Source organism: Crotalus tigris, unplaced genomic scaffold (genome assembly GCF_016545835.1).
Source record: "Crotalus tigris isolate CLP2741 ecotype Arizona unplaced genomic scaffold, ASM1654583v1 scf7180000020974.397596, whole genome shotgun sequence".
Lineage (NCBI taxonomy): Eukaryota > Metazoa > Chordata > Lepidosauria > Squamata > Viperidae > Crotalus > Crotalus tigris.
In genome coordinates, this window is record NW_024098289.1 from 196,945 (window position 1) to 216,900 (window position 19,956).

The following is a 19,956-nucleotide window of genomic DNA, read 5'->3' on the forward strand; positions in this document are numbered from 1 at the left end:
AGCTCTCCCCCCCACCCCATCCCCAAAAGCGTGCCTCATGCTTAACTTCCCCGCTCCTCTCCCATTTCCTATTATGCCGTTTTCCCGCCCTCTTCCAGCACAGAGAAGGGAACACCACACAGCCGCGCGCCACACGCGCGCGCATGCAAACGACGCCCGCGCGCTGCTTCGTGACCCATCTCACTGAACAAAGGATTCCTGTTCGCAATCTCTAGACCTAAAATGGCGTCAGTTCAATCTCCCAACACCATAGAGATAAAGGCGAGGCCGAGTCAGGAAAAAAAGGCGGACGGGAAAGGCGAGTGGGTAGAGCGGCTGTTTTTTTAGCGTAAGGCCTCTCTTGCCTATCGCGGCATTCTGACTCGCTGGTCGTAGTTCTGAGTCTGGACAGGGTGGAAAGCCCGGCGCTTATCTGGCGATGGCGACGGAGGAAGAGACTAAGATTTTTAAGAAGGTAATAGAGGTGAAAGCTTCTTTAAAGAAAATTGCCTCTTCGTCGAATTGCTTCAACCACTCCAAGGTGCTCGGTTGGTCGAAACGTAGCGCCTTTCCAACCGTGAATAAGTCACCTTCTTAAGCAGTCAAGGCTAGGTGAATCTTCTTCTCTCAGTCCAGAGATTCACAATAACTCTGAATACGAAGGTTTCGGTGACCTCTCGTCTCCTCCTTTTGAAAAGCTAAATGTAGGAGACCTGGATTTAATTTTAATCTGCCAAATCTTCTTAAAACACTAGACCCATTTTTTCTCTTCCACGTTGGGCGTGTGACAGTTGCTTCTGGAAATGCCATTGCACCCAGGCAATCCTATTTCAAAATAATAGCAATAATCCCTGCTGCTCAGCATTATTTTAAAGGGGTTTTCGCTAGCAATAGGAAAAAACAAAAATGAACGAATGATAATCAATCGTAACTGAATTATTTATATATGTTGATACAGACATACAAAGTGTAGTAGTAACAACGTCTTGGGGGGGGGGTATAATCCGAATTACTGTCCTGGTGTTAAAAAATTGTCCATATGTACTTGATATTTTTCCAAAGAACAAACAATTGTTATGAAGGGAGTTTTTATAAAGTGTAATATGCTCAGCATTCTGGTAATTTAAATTTTTGGAAGCTGTTACATGGTATTAGACTTTTAAAGGATCTCTTAAAGCACTCTCTTAAACGTTTAGTCCTTAATGCAGATTTCATATTACTACTAATTTTTCAACCATTTTCGACCAAATGTTATCATTCTAGCATTTGCGTTTTAAAATTTTCTCCGTCCATTTTTCAACCTTTAATAAACATTCCCTTGAAATAAACACATTCATCTTCTATCTTCATCCTTGTACCAAGCATTGTTTTTAATGCTTCCTGTTAGTTAACTTTGCATGCTTCTGTGGCAATCTGTAATACAGTTTTTGTGTTCCTAACAGTTTCCATAACGTCTTTCCTTGTATCCATTTTCCTTCATTTATTTCACACATTTCAAAATACAGTTCTTTGCTCCACTGTTTGGCTCACTATAACTATCACTGAATATCAATGATAAGATTGCCAAAAGTTGGCATTGTGGTTTATGACCATATTGAGGTAGTAAATTTATGAAAACTGAGATAAGCTCTAAATCTCCTTTCCCAAACCTTAACAAGAATACAACTCAATTATGAAGCTTACTGATTCATTCCTAGAACTGTGAAGTCCATGATCTTTTGCTCAGAAACTAATTCAGATGGGTTTCTTTAAGTTCTACAGTACTAGCAAATCTGATGTTACCAGTAATTTATGACACTACATCTCAAATCTCCAAATATATTCATTTGAATAATTTATACATTAAGTATAATATATAGTAATGTTAATATGACCAATCTCCTAGCACAGGGGTGTCAAACTGCTGGTCCCCAGGCCAGATGCATCACACCAAAACTGAGTCCACCCCATTGTTGGCAATGGGAAAAAAGTCACGATACGTCGCGACATGTCGTGAGTTTGATACCCATATCCTAGCATCACCTCCTACAACTTATCTACTAGGAGAGTAATATAAGCTATCCAGCTCACAATCTATTTAATGACCTCAGAGACCACTTGTAAATCAATAAAATCAAAGGAAACGTATTTTCTGTATCCAATCTCAAACATAGTTCATTCTGTCTGTTTCCATTTTGCAGAATAGCAATGGTTTTCACAGTTCTTTGTTTTCTGGAGGTTGTTTTAATTGCTTATAAAATGACTGAGATGATCCAATTATTCTTGGTCTATTAGTACAAATAAATAACTAAGCAATACTATCAAAGTATCATATTATCAGAAAAATGTAAAATAACAGTATAAGTTTTAATCTACTACAAGTAACATAAGATCAATGTTTTACTTATTGCAATAGTTGTTTGACTTTACGTTGTTTTTCCTGTCTTTGTGGCTCAGTGAAAAAGCTGTTTTTACCAAATTTCTGTTATGCTTAACTATAACAGAAGTTGATGCCTTTTTTGAAACTGGATCTTAAACTATTCAGAGAAATTGTTCTTGTTCATTCTTTGATTCGTTGATCCCCAAGTATATCTTAACTATGATGTATTTGATTTTTTTTTCAGTCCTTTCTGCAAGAAATGCTGGAAATCCATAAAATTCCTTGTGCTCGACAATCATTTCTTTACGGAATATTGGGTGGTCTCGGTATAGGGCTTGGACACTTTTTGGCAAGTAGTAAGTAAAAATAAAGACCTGTTAACATATAATTATATGAGATTGTGTATAGTTTTATTTTTCCATTTTCCCATCATACTTTCTCACAAATTACCATGTGCCATCTATGCACCATTTTAATAACCACAGTTGACACATCTTTCAAAGTAGTGCTTCCTTCTGTCACTCTGCATTCCTTCCTAGAAAAAGTACATATTGTCAACAATACCTAAGGTCTGAATATTGGCAGTAAATTTAAACTTCTAAATATTAATTAAAATTAATAGTAAAAGAAGAATTCAGTGATCAAATTAATAGTAAAAGAAGAATTCAGTGATCAAATTAATAGTAAAAGAAGAATTCAATGATCAGCCAGTCTGTTGCAATCATTAACTAGACAGTCTTATTTCAACAGTTTGCACGTTTCTCCTTTGTTCCAAATAAGTGCTTTGCAGTGATGATCTCAGGTTTATTGCCTAGTTTCACTAAATCCCATTCAACTAAAATAAGTATCCCAACAATGATCTATTGTTACCTTAAACTTCAGAAATAATTGTATTTTGGATTGTTTTAATGTTGATTTCCTGTCTTTGTTATTGCTGCCTTATCAATACACATTCACTATGAATAAAGATAATTCTTTTCTCATCATCAGGCAAAGTGAGACGATCCTATCACTTGGGAGTAGGGGGTTTCTTTGTGACAACGTTAGGATGCTGGTGGGTATGATGATTCTAAAATTATGATAGCTTACTGTTTTAAGATTGATCATGCTCTAATCATGCAAACATGTTTTTTTTTCTACTTTTATTAATAATCACACTTGGTACTTATTTATTAATGTTTGTGGTAAGATTTCCTTATTACCTGGAACAGATGTACTTTCCACGCATCAGTCTGAGTTTGTACCCAGTTCTCATTAGCAACAATGACATTTTCTTACATAATTTCCATATAGAACTTGTTTTATTTCATAATTGGCATCAAATTATGATTCCGAAATTGGTTGTTGTGAGCCTCCCAGAGTTGTTTTTTGATTGGCAACTGTAGAATTTTTCTTTAATCAAAGTAAATAAGCTTAAAATTTCTAATTAGTTGCTGTTCTTTAAAAAAGACTATTGCAATGAAAAAAAGGGTAGGCACATCTATTCTCTTTTGTTGCGTAGTAGTAGTGGGGAAAGCGTTGGAAATAACTTCCATGGCAAGATCTTGTGGAAGTCTGACATTTTTGTACTGACACAGAAAACAGAAATATATAAATAACCATAAAATATTTTTACATATAGGATAGAGAAAGTGTTATGTAGCATGTGCTTTTTAAGTTTTAGTGTAGGTCAGTCTGACAACAGCTAGACTTCTTATTCTCACTTATTCATACTTTTATTTTTCTTCTATCTAGTTTTTTTATTGCTGAAATAAAGCAAACAAAATATAATAATGCAAGTGATAATGTGCTTTTTTAAAGGTTCTATTGTAGATACAGCAATGCAAAACGAAGGTTCCAGCAACGCATGGTTCAAGAAGCAATAAAAAACAAGATACTATTTGAAGGAACTGAGTTTGATCCTACAATGAAGAGAGAAACAAATCATGAAAAAAGCCGTTAAGTTTTGGCAATGCCATTAAACTATTTTGTACCGATTATGTGTAATTACAGTATGAACTTTACTGTAATTTGATAAAACATTTCTTTATTGTGAAATTCAGTTTTTTATTCCCATTTTACCACTGTATGTAAATATGCTACCTTGAGAGCATGGCAGAAATCTTTCAAAGTAACGCATTCTGTTTTTTCTGACGAATTAAAAATATAGTAACAGCACATTGAAAGCTTTATTCATTGGACAAAATAGTAAAAACTAGAGGACAGTAGTGGTTACTTTGCTCTTAATGAAGCAGTCTTTTTTTAAATTTCTCACAGCTACTACCTGTGTGCAATTTCCCTGTTCTCAGTACCTATTTTAATAGGAAATGAAATAGCACTGTTTGCCTGAATTCATGCTACAAAGTACAAATATATTTTGATGCTGGAATTTTTGATGATCGTGCAAAATATTTACCAGATTCTACTGTTAGCCATACCTGTGTTCTGCAGATTTCAGTCTTTCTAAATTACTATACTGTATTTGTTTTTTCCCTTTTCAGAATTTTTCATCTGTAAAGATGCAGTGTCTGAGGCCTTTTAGTTTCTAAGAATTGTCGCTTGATTTATATACAGTAATGCACATGGATTTTTTTTATTTGAAACATTTACACTGATGAGAGCCAGATGTAGCCGGATGACATCGGGCCAGTCATTCCTTCAGTCATTAGTGCAGGCTTTGCATCAAGCTGGTGTACGCATGCATGTATAGCATGTATCTATTTATCACTTTTTTAAAATTGGCATTCTTTGTTATAAAGGATCCAAATAGTTGAAAATACATTTTACCAAAATATAATAGAATATATTGTTACTGATCTCTTAATGGCCTACTGATCTTGTGGAATATCTTATTGCTAAAAGAAAATGATTCTCAATTTTAATTGAAAACATGTACACCTAGTAAAAAAACATAGTATATTCAGTTAATTGCATATTTGGCGTACAAAATATTTGTAAAGAACACAATAAATGAATGTATGCTTTTAATTTAGTACTTTTTTCCAATGCTTTCAAGTGCACTAAGAAATCATGTAGTAAATATCTAGCAGAAGCTGCTGAGTTTCTTTGCCCCGCAGTCATAAAGTTGCAACCACACTTTTTTTTACATATCCCAAACTCTGTAATGATTAAATCTTAAATAAGAGGTCCTTGATGTTCTGGGCTTTTTCTTGCATTTAATTACCCAAACTAGGTAACATCATCAGTGCTAGCAGATCTGCAAGAAAACAAGCAAGTTCAGCGAGCATCAAGGACACCCCTCATTTCAACCCCGAGCTGCAAATATTCTCCTTTATTGGTAAGTCTTAGGTTCAACTGATTTTTGATAAGGATTGTAAAGAAAGACTGTTGGCACCTGTTTAAACTTATCAATTGGAAATATAGCAATAGCAAATTTTTTTTGTATTCATGTCATAAGTCTAGAATCTAGGCATGTCCAAACTCAATCCAAATTAAAAGGAATATAATCACTAATAGGTGTTTTATGCAGCAGCTTGCATTCCACTCTATTATCTTTCCAAGCCTGGGAAGTAGGTTTAGCCAAGTTATTGGCCCAAAGTTATGCAGCAAGCCTTTTGGCAGCGAATAGGACTTGAACCAGGAACTTTCCAGCCCGAATCCAATACCTTAACTTTTATATTGCACTAGAACATGGTATGTAGAACATGGTATGAAACACTCCAGAACATTTTGAGGGGGCTGGTCTGTTTTGTTATAAACATAGTTAATTCTTGGGAACCTAAAGAAAAACTAGTTAATCCCATTTTCAAATTATATCCTGATAGAATAGTACTTATATGTTCTACATTTTGGATTTTAGTCTATAACCTATTAGGAATCAGGTTGCACAACTAAAAGTGAGCAGCTGGTGAGCAAGTGAAACCCTCCCGATCTGTGGAAAAATTGTCTTCCACACTGATCCCTGGTGTCAAAAAGGTTGGGGATCGCTGGCCTACAACACATTTGTTACTTATTCTGAATTTATATGGCCTATCTGAAGTAACTGCAGTTAACGAAGCATAAAATAGTTAACATGTATAAAAATAAGACTTGTAAAATATTTATCTGCACTACAACACATAACAAAATACAAAGAGGGACTTGCTAGCATCTTGGCTCTAAAGCCCAAGAGAAGTAGCATGGTTTTCAGGCTCTTCCAGGAAGCCAAGAAAATTGAGACCACCTGAAACTCAGCAGGAGCCTTTTTTCACAAGACTTCCAACAAAGGCATTATGTCTTTTAGGTCCCCTAAGAAAATATTGTTTCATATAAAAGATCTGATAAATAACAAGGGTGGAGGACAGTCCTACAACCAATGATTTCTGCCTATATTGGCCTTGTGACGCCATTTGGAAACTTATTGAAAGCAAATACAGCTCACTTCAACGGCATAATGCCTGCATTGCTACTTTCTGGGCTACCTCATTTTTGAATGTTTTTCAAGAGCATGCCTAGGGAATACATTGTAGTAATCCAACTAGGAAGCAACTACTAAGGCATGAACTACATATATCGATCTGGTGCACAAAGTGGATGTGTGCAAAGATCCTACTAGCCATGTTGCCACCTGCTCCTTGAGCCAAAGCCAAGAGAATTGTGAAATTATGTAGTGTGTACATATAAAATAGCTGCCCCAAAATTTACTTTTCAAAAACCAAAGTATTTTCCCAAATGTTTTCTTTCTCAAAGGGACCTTTTTTAGGACCAAACACATCCCTTCAAAAAAGGTGTTTTCTTTACAGAAAACCAATTTTGATATTAACATGTCCACGGGTGTCACATTGCGAACCCTCATGAATGCAGACTGCTTCATTGGGTAGTTTTCTAGAAAAGCGTATCTAGGAATTTGTTCATGTTAGTAAATATTGTAGAATGCCGCTAGGTCTGAACAGAATGCATGCACTAAGCTCCCAAAAATCCATCCAAAGCATCCCAAAATCTTTCTTAGCCCAAATATAAAAGGGAGAGGAATAGAAGGGAAAGGCACAAAATACAACAAATAAATTAGGGAGAAATGATTCTCAGGTGTGCCTAAAATTTATTAAGGCCAAGTGCATTTTGGGAAACAAATCTTTTTTTCAATCAAAATAAATTCTTCTATTACTTGTTTTAAAGGACATCAGTATTTTGCTGAAAGATATTAAAATCTATGGATAACATGTTCCCCTAAAATTAGAAATGCTGAACATAGTACATGCAAACCATGATTGCCAACTTAATGGAATTCACGATAAAATGCATAAAAATGTCCACTTTCATTTACTCCTGCTAAACTCAATTCTGCATCATTTGTCTGTACCCACCCTCCCAAAGCAATTCCTTTCTGCAACTAATTTTATCTTTATTAGACTAGTCACAGTTCTGCAAAATTCTGATAATGAAGTTAGGAGTTTAAGCACTGCTAAGTGGACATAAAAAAGCCATAATCAGCTTTAGTGTAGTAACTTGCAACACAGGAATTCAAACTGCAAAAATAATAGACAGGCATATTTCCATATCTTCTATTAAAATGACAATTTGCGTAGGATTCTCTCCCATGTCATAGGATGTGGAGAGCATACATTTTGAGCCTTCTCAGAAATCAGATTACTTTGAACATTGAAGCTAACTGTTTCATTAAAGGGATTTTAGACTAATGTGGTGAGAATCCCAGAGTAAGAGTAAAATGATTTTATTTTATTGCAAACAAACGGCTAAAGTTAATTTCTCCACCCACTTTCTTTAAAGTAAATCAGCAGGCTAAGGAGACACACCCATCTGAAAACTAACATGATTAAAAATTAGATATAAAATGGGTGAATCACAAGTTCATTTGTTTACAAAATGGTGGAGAATACTACTACAAGCACACTAAATACACAGTTTTGTGGGGAAAGGTTACAGACACACAGCTAACTTCATATAGATCCCATTAGACAACTGGATTTACAACAAGTTTGTTTAATAAGAAATGGGCAGAGCCAGCTTTTTCAGAATCAAAATGCAGAACAATGGAAAAAAGTTGTTGATGGTGTGTACCTTCACAAGTTGAGCCTCTACAGACAGATGCAACCAGATTAGATGTGCACTCCACCTTCACTATTTAGCTTTAAGGTTTGTTTTACCTCTTCAAAAACCTTTGCCAGATCAAAAAAACAACAACAGGAATATCCCTTTCTTTATTGCCAAGACTGTTTTGATTTTTCTTCCCTCTTCCATACCTAAAAACTGCGTAGAGAATGGAGTGGAAGATGGAGTGTAATGAATATTGTTTACATTGTATTATTTGGGGAGGGGAGGCACAAAATAGCCTGGTTGCTAAATATTCTGTTTTGATGACTCACGACTGTTTCCTAGAAATTGAGGGGAGGGAGGGGAGAAAAAAAAATCTTTAATCAGAGGACACCAGATACAAAGCAACATTTTACTTTTGTTGTGGTAAAAAAAAATCACATTTTACAGATAAAATGTAAGAACCCTGAAATACTGACACATTCGCTTATCGTGCACAATGCTAAGGTTCTTTTAAGATTCACTTTAAAACTGCAATTAAAAAATGTACAAAAAAAAAACAAACCAAAAACCAAAACCCACAAAGCTTCTAAAAAAGGAACCTGCAGGCACTTCCTCTTGTGGAATGTTTAAAAAGTTAGCCTACTAAAGAAAACAGTCGATTTCTTGTGAAGGTTTTGAAGAAATATGGATCAGTTCATTTTTATTTGGGAATTCAATAATATCCTTGGTGGTAATGCTGACTCCATGGCTTCTGACCCCAGAATTGCTGCAAAAGAACAAAGAGAACACAATGTTATATCAAATTTAAGTTTATGGTTTACTTATGAGTCTTATAAAAAGAAAGAGGTATTTACAAACAAAAATTATGTTTTAATTAGAATTGAAAAGCACACTTACACCCTGCTGCCACTGGTTGTAGCCCTGAGATTGATTTTTGTAGCCACGATTGTTTCCCCTTCCTCTGAAATTCTACAGCAAAACAAGAAATGGGTTAAACTGAGTTATCTGTTGAACACTCTCTGTCAATCCAATCAAGTTGTTTTAGTTGAGAAAAATAGGTTTTGTACTCCAGCTGGATATAAATTCTGTCTATTAAGAAAATGCTAAATTTATTACTAAGAGCATGTCCCCAATACACTGTAGTATATTTCCTATCAAGCACAAGAGCCATAAACCATTTAAAGAGAACCTACAAGCTTTGTTCAGATTAATAGCTGTGATTATACTATGTGATACCACACTAAATACAAAAGAAAGCAGCCAGAATTCTAGATTAAAATGTACTATTTTATATATAAAAAAATACTGAGTCAATCTACAAGTAACAGTTTAGGAACAGATCCATTTAGCTTAATAACCATTATTTGAAAAAAATATAGGGATTAGGAAACCAACTTAAAGTGGTATATAAGTCTCATAAATAAATAAATAAAATAAACTGATTGCACATTTGTATTAATACTAAATGTGATTTGTGCTCAACTATTCTATGGTTGCATTTGTTATGTTTACGTCTTTATAAACTTAATCATTTGGAGTCTTGCACACAAAGTAGCATTACAAATAATGATACCATTATTTATTAGCATGATATCATTCTTTGATTAGAGATCACTGTATGTAAGGGAAAAAACCTGATTCAAAGTAAAAGTAATTGAAACATAAAATTTTAGACATACTATTAGCAACAGGCTCATTCAAGTTTAGTTATCAGAGCTACATACTGCTTTTAATTAAATGTAGATTACTGAAAGCAAATTATTTAACAAAATAAGACCATCTTCTTGGTTTTAACAACACATTACCTGATTATAGTTCCCTCTGTTGGGCATTCCACCTCTGTTATAATTTCCCCTGTTTGAATAGCCTCCACCGCCACCTCCTCCTCTTACTGGGAAGACAGGTCCACGAGGATATGGATAGCCTATGGCTCCACCACTGCCACCACCACCTCCACGCTGGGGCATATTGCCACCTCTCCTGTTATAGCCGCCACGATTTCCTGGGACTGTGAAGAAAAAAAATGCCACCCATACTAGTCTGTTTTGTTTTTTAAAAAAACCCATTACCCCAGAAAGGCATACATAACTACAAGCAACTGCTATCCTTCATTGGTTAGCCTCTGCCCAACACCCAGCATGCCATATGGAAAAACTACATGAAAACTTTGCAGCTGGAATCCAAGACCTCAACTGGCAAACCTCTGCAGGACCCCAAATAGAGTTCCTTTAAGAATTGTTGTAATGAAAGGAAGTGACAAGTCCCAACTTTTTCAGCCACCACCTGTCACTTTCATATTAATCATAAATCAAGACAAACACTCTACAAAAGGGATACTCGACAGCTGTATAGCCGTCATTATCCTACTTTACAAATACTGATACTGCCTTGTGTCTGAGCCTGAGAACTTTCTGGAAGTAGATATAGGTAGCTGTAAACCCTTCATAGCTTTTCTCTTCTTTAGGATCAGGAATTTAAGATGATTCCTATAATATACGGAACATAGAAGGACAAATTGTACTACTGTCTACCTCCTCCTCTGAAGTTGCCACGCATGTTAAATCCACCACGTCCTCTCTGTCCACCTCTGTTAAACTGGTTTTTACCACTCTTTTTATTACTTTTCTTTGAACCAGTATTCTGCTTTTTTTCTGGAGGAAGGGCCTTCTTGCTTTCTTCTTTGTACTGCTCCAGAAGTTTTTGGGCTTCATCTTTTTGCAATTCTACGTAGATTATTTCATCAAAACATTCTGACACCTCTGGCAGAGTAAAATTTCCTATAAGACAGAGAGCCCTCAATATTCAGTATTTATTTCTGAAACCATCAGAACAAGCCAAAGTTCCCCTCCTATATAAAAGGAATATAAGACAGGTAATCTTCACTCAAGATGCTAAAAGCAAGATTCTTGAACACTTGAAAGATTCTCCCTATAAGGTTGAACTGGGAATACACGTCCACTAAACATGTTCAGCTTCGTTTTCTAGGGCACTTTAATGCCAAGACAGCTTTGTGCATCTGCATGAAGCATATCATGACTGAATAGTGTTAAGGACTGCAGCAGAGGGAACACAATATAGTGTTGGTCTTAACAAAGTTACAGAAGTCTTCCAGTTTTTTTTAAAGAGGCATTAATTGTTTAAGGCAAAGAAATTTTGAATCTTTATAGATTTTACATTACTCCTTTAAACAGATACTCAACATCCTAGAACACAGTATAGATTATGTTCCATGCCTTTCATTTTGAGCACTGCATGCTCTGGAAGATCTTTTCCCTCCACCTCTGCCTTCTTTTGTGTTCTTTGCTTGTAGTCTTCATCTTTTGGGCAAACAACAACTGCTTTGCGCTGGAAGCCTGCAAACAGGCACATTTTTCTCCTCTGCGCAGCTGCAGACACATTTGTCTGAAAAAAATGCAGTAACTTACTACACGTAGCTGTCATTGTTAGAGCGAAGTTAAATTAGTGTGCTTAGATTTCACCTCCACATGTATAACGCAATGAAGTTTACAAGTAGAAGGAAGTTATGTACGTTAGGCCTAGACCCTAGGGTAACCATTTTCCCCGATTTTAACTGTACTTTGAGCACAATTGCTGTAATTTCAACTTTATGCCTCAAACACTTATTTCCCACTGAAGTTTAGACTCTATGCCCCTTAAACTGCAGCTTAATTGCCTTAGTAACATAAAGAATTCTCGCCCCCATACCTGATCCAGAATAAAGTTCCGTTTCTTACGAGCAGCAATCTCAATAAATTTGCCAAGACACTGAGGTGCTCTTTGAAGCAATGTGTTAAGTTTTCCAGTGTCAGCCATTTGCCGCTTAAAACCTGCAACCTATAAAAATCAAAGTAGCATATATCATCATTACTGTTTTAAGCTTAATAAATTAAAATTTCTAAAATAAAGACACTTTATCCTTTCACACACCAAATCTTAACAATTAAACATGCTATCCCAATTTATTTTCAAAGTGTCAACTTGATTAGCCAGTTGCAAGATCTTGCAAAATCAGAAATACTGATTATTGGAATGTCAAAGAAATATCAAAAAGAACTGCTTCATGTGAACAGCCAGGATAGTTTTAATATTACCTGTCAATCAAGAATCTGAAACACATTAACAGCCACATTTCCAAATATGGTGATCAATTTAATGAATTCCCAAGTCACTTGAACTGTCCCTGGCCCTTTCCATGTCACATCCTCAATGGAAAGCACACTATAACTGATAGACTAGTCAACTGAATGACCTGTAACTCCACTGCCAATTTACAATTTAAAGTTGCTATGTTTAAAAATTGTGCAATAAATTAGTACAGTAATACTTACCATCATTTTGTCCATAATAGTATTTGTTCCAAGGATGTTGTACTTTCCAGGATTCTCTGCTGAATGTTTGGTGACCCATGTAGTCTTCCCAGCCCCAGGCAAACCAATCATCATGACCACCTAATGAAAATTTAGTCATGATTTTAATTATAAGGCCTCAAAATAAAACATTTCATTATCTACCAAGTGTTTGACTTGTACTATAAACTTTCAGCATTGCAGGACACAGTAGGTAGCATAAAAACAATCCTTTCTGAAAACATTAAGCTTTTATATTAATTCAAAAATGGGCTGTTACTTACTTCACAGTCTTTCTTATGTTCTGGTCCTTTAGGTCCTCTAACTCTATCTTCCAGATTAACATTTTGGATGAATGTATACCCCTCTGGTATGGGGAAATAAGGCTCATCCTTCTGGCCAAAGTTGAATTCCACTGCACAGTTATGGCAGAGGACATGTGGGAAAATGGGCCGTTCAGAAAGAACTTCTTTAGGGATCTTGAAAGCAATTCCAAGGTCCTGCCCATTCTTTGAGTAAGAGAATTCCACCTCATCACCATCAAAATTCTGCCATAACAAAAAATTTTTTATTAACATAATGACAATTCCTCAGGTAGTTTAAGATATCAGAAAGAAACCCTAAATCTAAACAGATTACTAGTTAAGATTTAACACTAAATTTTAGAGTGAAAGTCAAGCTACGCTGTAACAAAAGTAGAGAAACAATGAGTCCAAGAAATGTTCTGATCTAATTAGGAGGGTTTTAGTTCACTTTATACAATGCTAAACCTCCTCCCTGATTATCCTGTTTCAAAGAGATTCAGTGCTATTACGTAACTCTCCAAAAAGGAGTTAAGACATGAGGTTCCAGATGAAATATATTATTTTAATATTTATCTCTTGAACATCTCAAATAACTTCTAGTTCAGAGGATTTATTTTTGGAAACAGTCTCTGGAATGACATGGTACAGGAGAAAACTCAGCAGTCTTAAAGGGAACATTCCCAAATATTCCAGAAAATTCTCATTACTGTAATAAAGTTATCACGTTAATTCTTCAGTTATTAAAAATTACACAATATACAACAGCAAATATGGAATATTTACAATCCAAATAAGATAATGAAGACTTACAGCAAAGCATCCAATCACATCATTTTCATCAAATTTCTCACCAAAATCTTCAATCTCACAATTGCAGGTTTTTATCCCTTTTAAGGAGTATCCATAAGAGAATTCCTCCTCACCTAATAAATGTGAACAATTGCAGATGAGGCTTTCAAACTGTAGAAAACACAAAAACTTACTACTAATGGCACAAGGCAAATTATATATTGGAGAAAAAGAGCTGTAGTTTTTTGGAGGGGAAGGATGTTAAAATGCCTATGCCTATGGAACAAATTCCATTGTTTCTTATCCAATGAGATTCTATCATTCTATGCCAACCTCTGAAAAATTATTCAGACAAGTAAACCCATTATCGTAAATGGGGTCAAGCAGGTAAGAGCAGAGCTAAACTTAACAAAAACGAGTGTTTCTAAAAGTTATTGATTACTCTTTGACATGAGAAATGATTTCTTCCAGTAGTATCCTACAGAGGAAGAAGCTACACTTATTTCAATACAGCAGAATTTCCAAAAGTAAAAACAAGTTTTTAAAACTTTTTTTGTAACATGTATTGATTTTTACATTTTAATCACTATATTGTGTGCCTTGGATGCTTAACAAAAAACTCTTCATTTTGACTTGTGAATACAAAATTCAGTTTCAGAAGCAAACCATATCCAGGAATGTTTCAACTTTGTTAAGAACACTAATGCAACTAAAACAATTCAAGACAAATGTTTTGTATACCCTAGCACTACAAGCTGTTTTATCTTCCCTTTAAGAAAACCAAAGGATAAAACGTTTAGCAAGATGGGAGAGGGGGGGGGGGAGAGGGACAAGAGATACCTAACTGGCCTACTGTTATATGTACACTTAATTACATTTTATTTATATATATAACAAATTTAGCTAATTCCAAACAGGCTATAATTAACCAAAATTTTAAAAAAAATGAACAGTTTTTCCTCTCTCATCTCAGAATGGCAGGAAAAAACATCTTACCAAGCAGCATCCCACTTGTGTTGAGTGACCAGCCAACTCTTACTTCATGTATGTCAATGTCTTTTGTATACAGATGCTTAACAGGAATTTTTTCAGTTACCTATCCCACAGAAAATAGTAGAATTTAGTTTTGACAATAAAAGTAGGCTTAAAATATATTACAAAACCAGGAATTTCTCTTCAGAATTTCTGCCAGACACACCCATCTTTCCTTGCCACTTTTCATGCTATAATATGTATACGAACATATTGCTATTTTTGCAAACCTGAACCCAAAGACATATTTCCTCTTGTGTACAGATGATGCTATTTTGGTTACACAGAACTCTATATTTTATTTTAATAAACTGTTTACAATTATTATTATTCAATATCTACATTTTTCCCAAGAGCCAACAATTCTTTTCTGGTTAGCTTTTTCTTTAAAAGCAAAGGGAGCATTATTTTTTAATTAAACCTGGTACATATTCATAATACCTTCAGATACCAATAAAGTATCTTCTTTGCCTTTACAAGTTGTGTTTCAGCAAAAACACTTTCAACATCAATGAGTTGATAATACCACTATTAATTTCACTTACTTTCATCTCAAAACAGACTTTTCCTTTCGAAACTCCATAGGAGGCTCGTCCTCCAGCCCAGAGAAAGGCAAAACTTTCCATAGTTAATGAAGAAGCACTAAAGCGATCTCTTGAAATTTTAAAGTGTAGGTCACAGTTATCTGTCTCAAAAAAAGGGGGGAGGTGGGATATAGTTCAAATCTGTTGTAGTATGTTGTAACATGAAAATGAAGAGCATCTTTTAAAAATGTGGTTCACATTATTTTGATTTAAAAACTTGCATGTATTTCTGAATTACCATGGGTGTATTTGTAAATGAATTTAGCCCAAACAAAAACAAAACAAAAAAATTCCAAAACAAAGCAGTAAGATCAATGTGTAGTACTTAAATTGACTCCAGAATTAAATTTTCTACATGCAGCTTAGGTATAAAGTGTGCTTATCATGCATTTAAACAAATGTGAATAGAAAATCTACCCATTACCTGATGACTGGATGACTTATAAAAATTTTCAAACTCTTTAACAATTCACAGAATGTCCACGTTCAAATTGCCCTTATATCAATTATTTCATATCCTTTATTTACAAAGAAGTTACCTTTGACCAAGAGCTTTTAATGCTCCATGAATCAGATTTTGAGTTCTGCGAGTATCCCGGATCAATACTCAGATAACTATGCAAACAATTTCAATTAGGTTGCAGTAAGCACATAATTTGCTTTAGTTCCTTACCTAGCTTGATTAGTTTCCTTCTGTGTGTTCACAGAACACAGTATCAAGTAACATGTATCAAGCATAGGATAGTGGACACAATACTAGTAGCAAAATAAATGTCAAAAGTTTGCCCAACCTTCATTTGGAGTATGCTTTGCTATGTCTAAAATAGCAGAAAATTTAAGATTGTTTTCAAGATAACTTAGGTGTCACATTAAGCAATTTTCAATGGTGCTTTAAAAGCTTTTTAACAAAGAACACCAAAATAATTAAACTTCCCAAACTGATGTTAACCTAATACCATATTACAGATACAAGCCGTATGCAATAGCTAAAACTAGGTTTCAGAGATAACTTAGAATTTTTGATAACTCAGTTTTTACATTTTTACACTAATCTATTCATATTGCATGAAATGACAGTGTCCAATATCATTATAGTAAGCATCATATTAAGGGACTTCCTATTTTCTTCCTGTGTTTCCAAAAATTTCTATATCATTTCCAACTTGTGGAGTACCTCTAGATACATAGATGGGTATGAAGAAAAATATTTTCCATCAATTTCAACTTCTGGCAGATACTACTGCATTTCACTCAAAGCAGCATAATTTTATATTACAATATTCATAATTTTTTGCCTTTAACAACAAACCTAAAATTTAGACCCCTTAATAGGACGTAATAAACTTATTCAGAACTAAATCTCCATGGATCTAGTCGCTCTCTATCCCAAAATCAAGCTCACAGTTCATCCAAAACTACAGTGAACATGCAAGTGATAGGATCTTTTGCAAAAGAGAAGTTAACAGTTTTCTTCTCCAATACTCATGCTCCATGTATTAGGTATACTTTTTTAAAAAAGAGCTTTAATATAATCACTCATCAGTTAAACCCTTCATGGGCAACACAGCATGACAAAACTGAACCAACCTGCAGCAAAGAAAAATCTGATTTACTGTAAACTTGATATAGACACATATTGGTTTCTATCAGTTTGCAATACTTTACCAATGCAGGCTTATGTGCCTCATTCCAGCATTTAATAATACTTTAGTATTACAGCTCTGAAAATGGTATCCACAATATAAAATTCTGCTAGCTTTTTGTGGAAGATGTTATTTTAAAAATTCATCAGTAGTTAGTATGTTGCATCATATTGGCTTTGATGGGATTATTTATGTTATGGATGTCTCTTTAACAATAACTAGAATATAAGCAATTGATATTGTTAGTTCAAATGTTCATATCATAAAAGTATTCAGAATGACTCCAGTAAGATTTTCTATGTAAAGCTCCAAAATGTACCCATTTTTGTGTATTACAACCACAATCTTACAACCATGTACCAATGAATAATTCCTACTAGCTCAGAATACAGGAGCTATGAATACTTCAGAATACAGGAGCTACGAAATATATATATATATTAGAGCTGTGTAGCAACCTAGAGTTGAAGAGGAAATGGGAATTCAGACACTAATATAGAGGCCTGCACATAGTTAATTTTAAAATATAAAGTTAGGCTTAGGTACAAAATACACTCAATCTATACCTGTGTATGTTGTACCACTTTATTTGGCTTTTCACCATTGGCATATTTCTAAACAATCTTGATAAATTACAATAGTGACAGATATTGAATAATCAATTCAAATAAAAGCAGAAATTGTACCTCAGGTGTGGTATTAAGCATAAGTAGATCCTCAAAGTCTTACCCAAGAAGTACCTTTTAAGAGACCAGCACACTTTTTTACTTACAAGTATCAAGACAAACCACTGTGTCATCAAAGTGTTCATCCTCTTCTTCAACAGGTGGCTGTGGTGATTTGGCCCTGATCAATTAAAAAAGGAACTTGAATTCAACTATCGGAAAACATTTAAGTATTTCATTAAAAAAATTAAATACCACTTATTACCTGCTATATTTGTTTTCTTCAATATACTCAAAATAGCCTCGTCCGTGGTCTTCCCGTGGTCTTTTCACTCCCCTTTTTTTCTCACCAGGTTTTTGTTCAGGTTTAGTTTCTCCTTGGAATTTTTAGAGGAAAAAATAAAGTACATTAGAAACAACATAGTAAAATGCAAAGGGACAAAAACCCTGCTATGGAAACGATACGCCCTGCAGGTGACTAACCAACACCCCATCGCTATATTCATCCACCGCTTTCCGTTTTATTTCCAGAAGTAGACGGCCATTTCGCAGCTTCGGGCATTATTTCCGCTCACTAAATTTGAAGACGGCTCAAAAGAGACTCGTAACCCTCACCCAAATAAACAAGCCGCTGCGAGAGGCCTACATCGGAAGAAAAGGATTCGCCCGCCTCCATCGTAGTTCGCGTTTGAACTCGAGTCCTCAGCGCCTCACGAGCGGATATGACGTAAAAGCGAACAAACGCTCCCCCGCGCGTTCCACAGCGCGCCCCAGCGGCTCCTCTGCGCCGCCCTTCCCCCGCGCCCCTTCCTCATTGCTCTCGCGAAATGGCGCAAGCGCCCCTCCCCCTCCGAAACACGCGGCGCGCGAGGCCTGGAAATCCCCGACGGCCGAGTTGCCGCGGCCGCCGAAAGAAAAGAAGATGGCGGCGCACCCCGACGCCGTGAAGAAGCTACCAACCGCCTCCGCCCATCTGGGTTCCGCGAAATACTCACCCGCAGGGCGAGCGGGCCCTCCAGTCTTTTGCTGCTGCGGCTGCTGGGTAGGCGAAAGCTGCTTGGCGCCGGGCTGACCCGAGGACGCAGGAGTCGAAGCCGAAACCGAAGCCGAGGCCTCGGGAGCGCCGGCGGCCTTGCCAGACAATTCTTTCCCCACGGCGCCATGGCCATTGGCGTTCCCGCTGCTGCTAGTGGTGGACGCGGCGGCGGCGGCGCCGGCGTCTTCGTCCTCATCTTCCCCCTCCTGGAAGCCTTGGTCGTCGCCGTTCTCGTCGTCTTCTAGCTCGTCGGCCGCCTCTTCTTCACCAGCGGCCACCCCCTCGCCGTTCTCTTCGCCCAGCTCCATGCCTTCGTCCTCCTCCTCCTCTCCCTGGCCGCCGAACTCCGCCTCCTCATCGTCGTCGCAGGCCGCGGCCTGGTCGGGGCCTCCGCCTCCCGAAGCCATCAGCAATTCCTCCTGGGCACCTCCGCTGCCCGGAGCGGCTTCCCCCAACTCCTCGATGTTGCCATTGCCGGGCTCGGTGCTGGCTAAGCCCCCTCCACCGGCCTCCTCCTGGTCGAGCGCGGCTTGGAGCCGTTCCATGAGATCGGCCTTGAGGCCCTTGTCGGAGAGGCGCCGCTTCTTCAGCTCCTCCTTGAGCTCAGACACCTTCAACTTTTTCACGTTCACCGGCGAGCAGCTCATGGCGGCAGCGCGACGGCAGGGACTCGATGCGGTCTGGGCGTAGGCGGCTGGCTCGTATGGCTGCGGCAGCTGCAGAAAGAGATCCGCCTGGCGCCAAATCCTTTCACCGAGGCTCGCGAGGCAGGAACGAGGAGCGCGACTCACGGGCTCGAGCACGTAACGCTATGCTTACCCCGCCCCCGCCGCGCGCCTTATATATAGCCTCGCCCTCCTTGCCACACTACCTTAGCCCTGCTCTCTGGCTGAATCGTGCTATAAACCTTGGGCGCAGCAAAAAAAAATCAAAACTGTTCCTGAATTACGGGCCAATGTTACATATTACGGAATAATCAGACTCACTTGATGCTGGGCCCTGTACCTTCACTCAAAAAACATACCTGAGTGAATTAGATACAAAATACTGCTTATGTTCTACCAAATTGTAGGTTTCAGATTATTTTTGGCACAAGTTGCACATTAAACAAGAAAGTTATCATGTATGACTACATTAAAAACTATGTAGACAGAAAATGGAAATACAATTGGACCAAGGATTGCATTGGTTGCTATGTAGTGTAATGACTCTTAGAAGCTGTGCAGGTGCACATACACTAAAAGG

At 36.9% G+C, this 19,956-nt stretch overlaps 2 protein-coding genes across 2 annotated transcripts; one reads left to right on the forward strand and one right to left on the reverse strand.

The window, feature by feature from the left end:
- The first annotated feature begins 226 nt into the window (after positions 1-226).
- Positions 227-8,745, forward strand: LOC120319837 (cytochrome c oxidase assembly protein COX20, mitochondrial). The gene is made up of 4 exons (XM_039369114.1): positions 227-454; positions 2,583-2,694; positions 3,329-3,392; positions 4,139-8,745. Exons 1-4 carry the CDS (start codon positions 419-421, stop codon positions 4,278-4,280), a joined length of 354 nt encoding a protein of 117 aa, XP_039225048.1. The 5' UTR covers positions 227-418; the 3' UTR covers positions 4,281-8,745.
- HNRNPU (heterogeneous nuclear ribonucleoprotein U) lies at positions 7,973-19,555 on the reverse strand. The gene is made up of 14 exons (XM_039369113.1): positions 18,671-19,555; positions 17,941-18,052; positions 17,783-17,856; positions 15,329-15,468; positions 14,748-14,847; positions 13,773-13,885; positions 12,942-13,205; positions 12,640-12,759; positions 12,017-12,145; positions 11,545-11,713; positions 10,843-11,088; positions 10,117-10,319; positions 9,209-9,280; positions 7,973-9,077 (listed from the first exon to the last, which is right to left on the reverse strand). The coding sequence occupies exons 1-14, from the start codon at positions 19,356-19,358 to the stop codon at positions 9,024-9,026; spliced, it is 2,484 nt and encodes an 827-aa protein (XP_039225047.1). The 5' UTR covers positions 19,359-19,555; the 3' UTR covers positions 7,973-9,023.
- Positions 19,556-19,956: the final 401 nt, after the last annotated feature.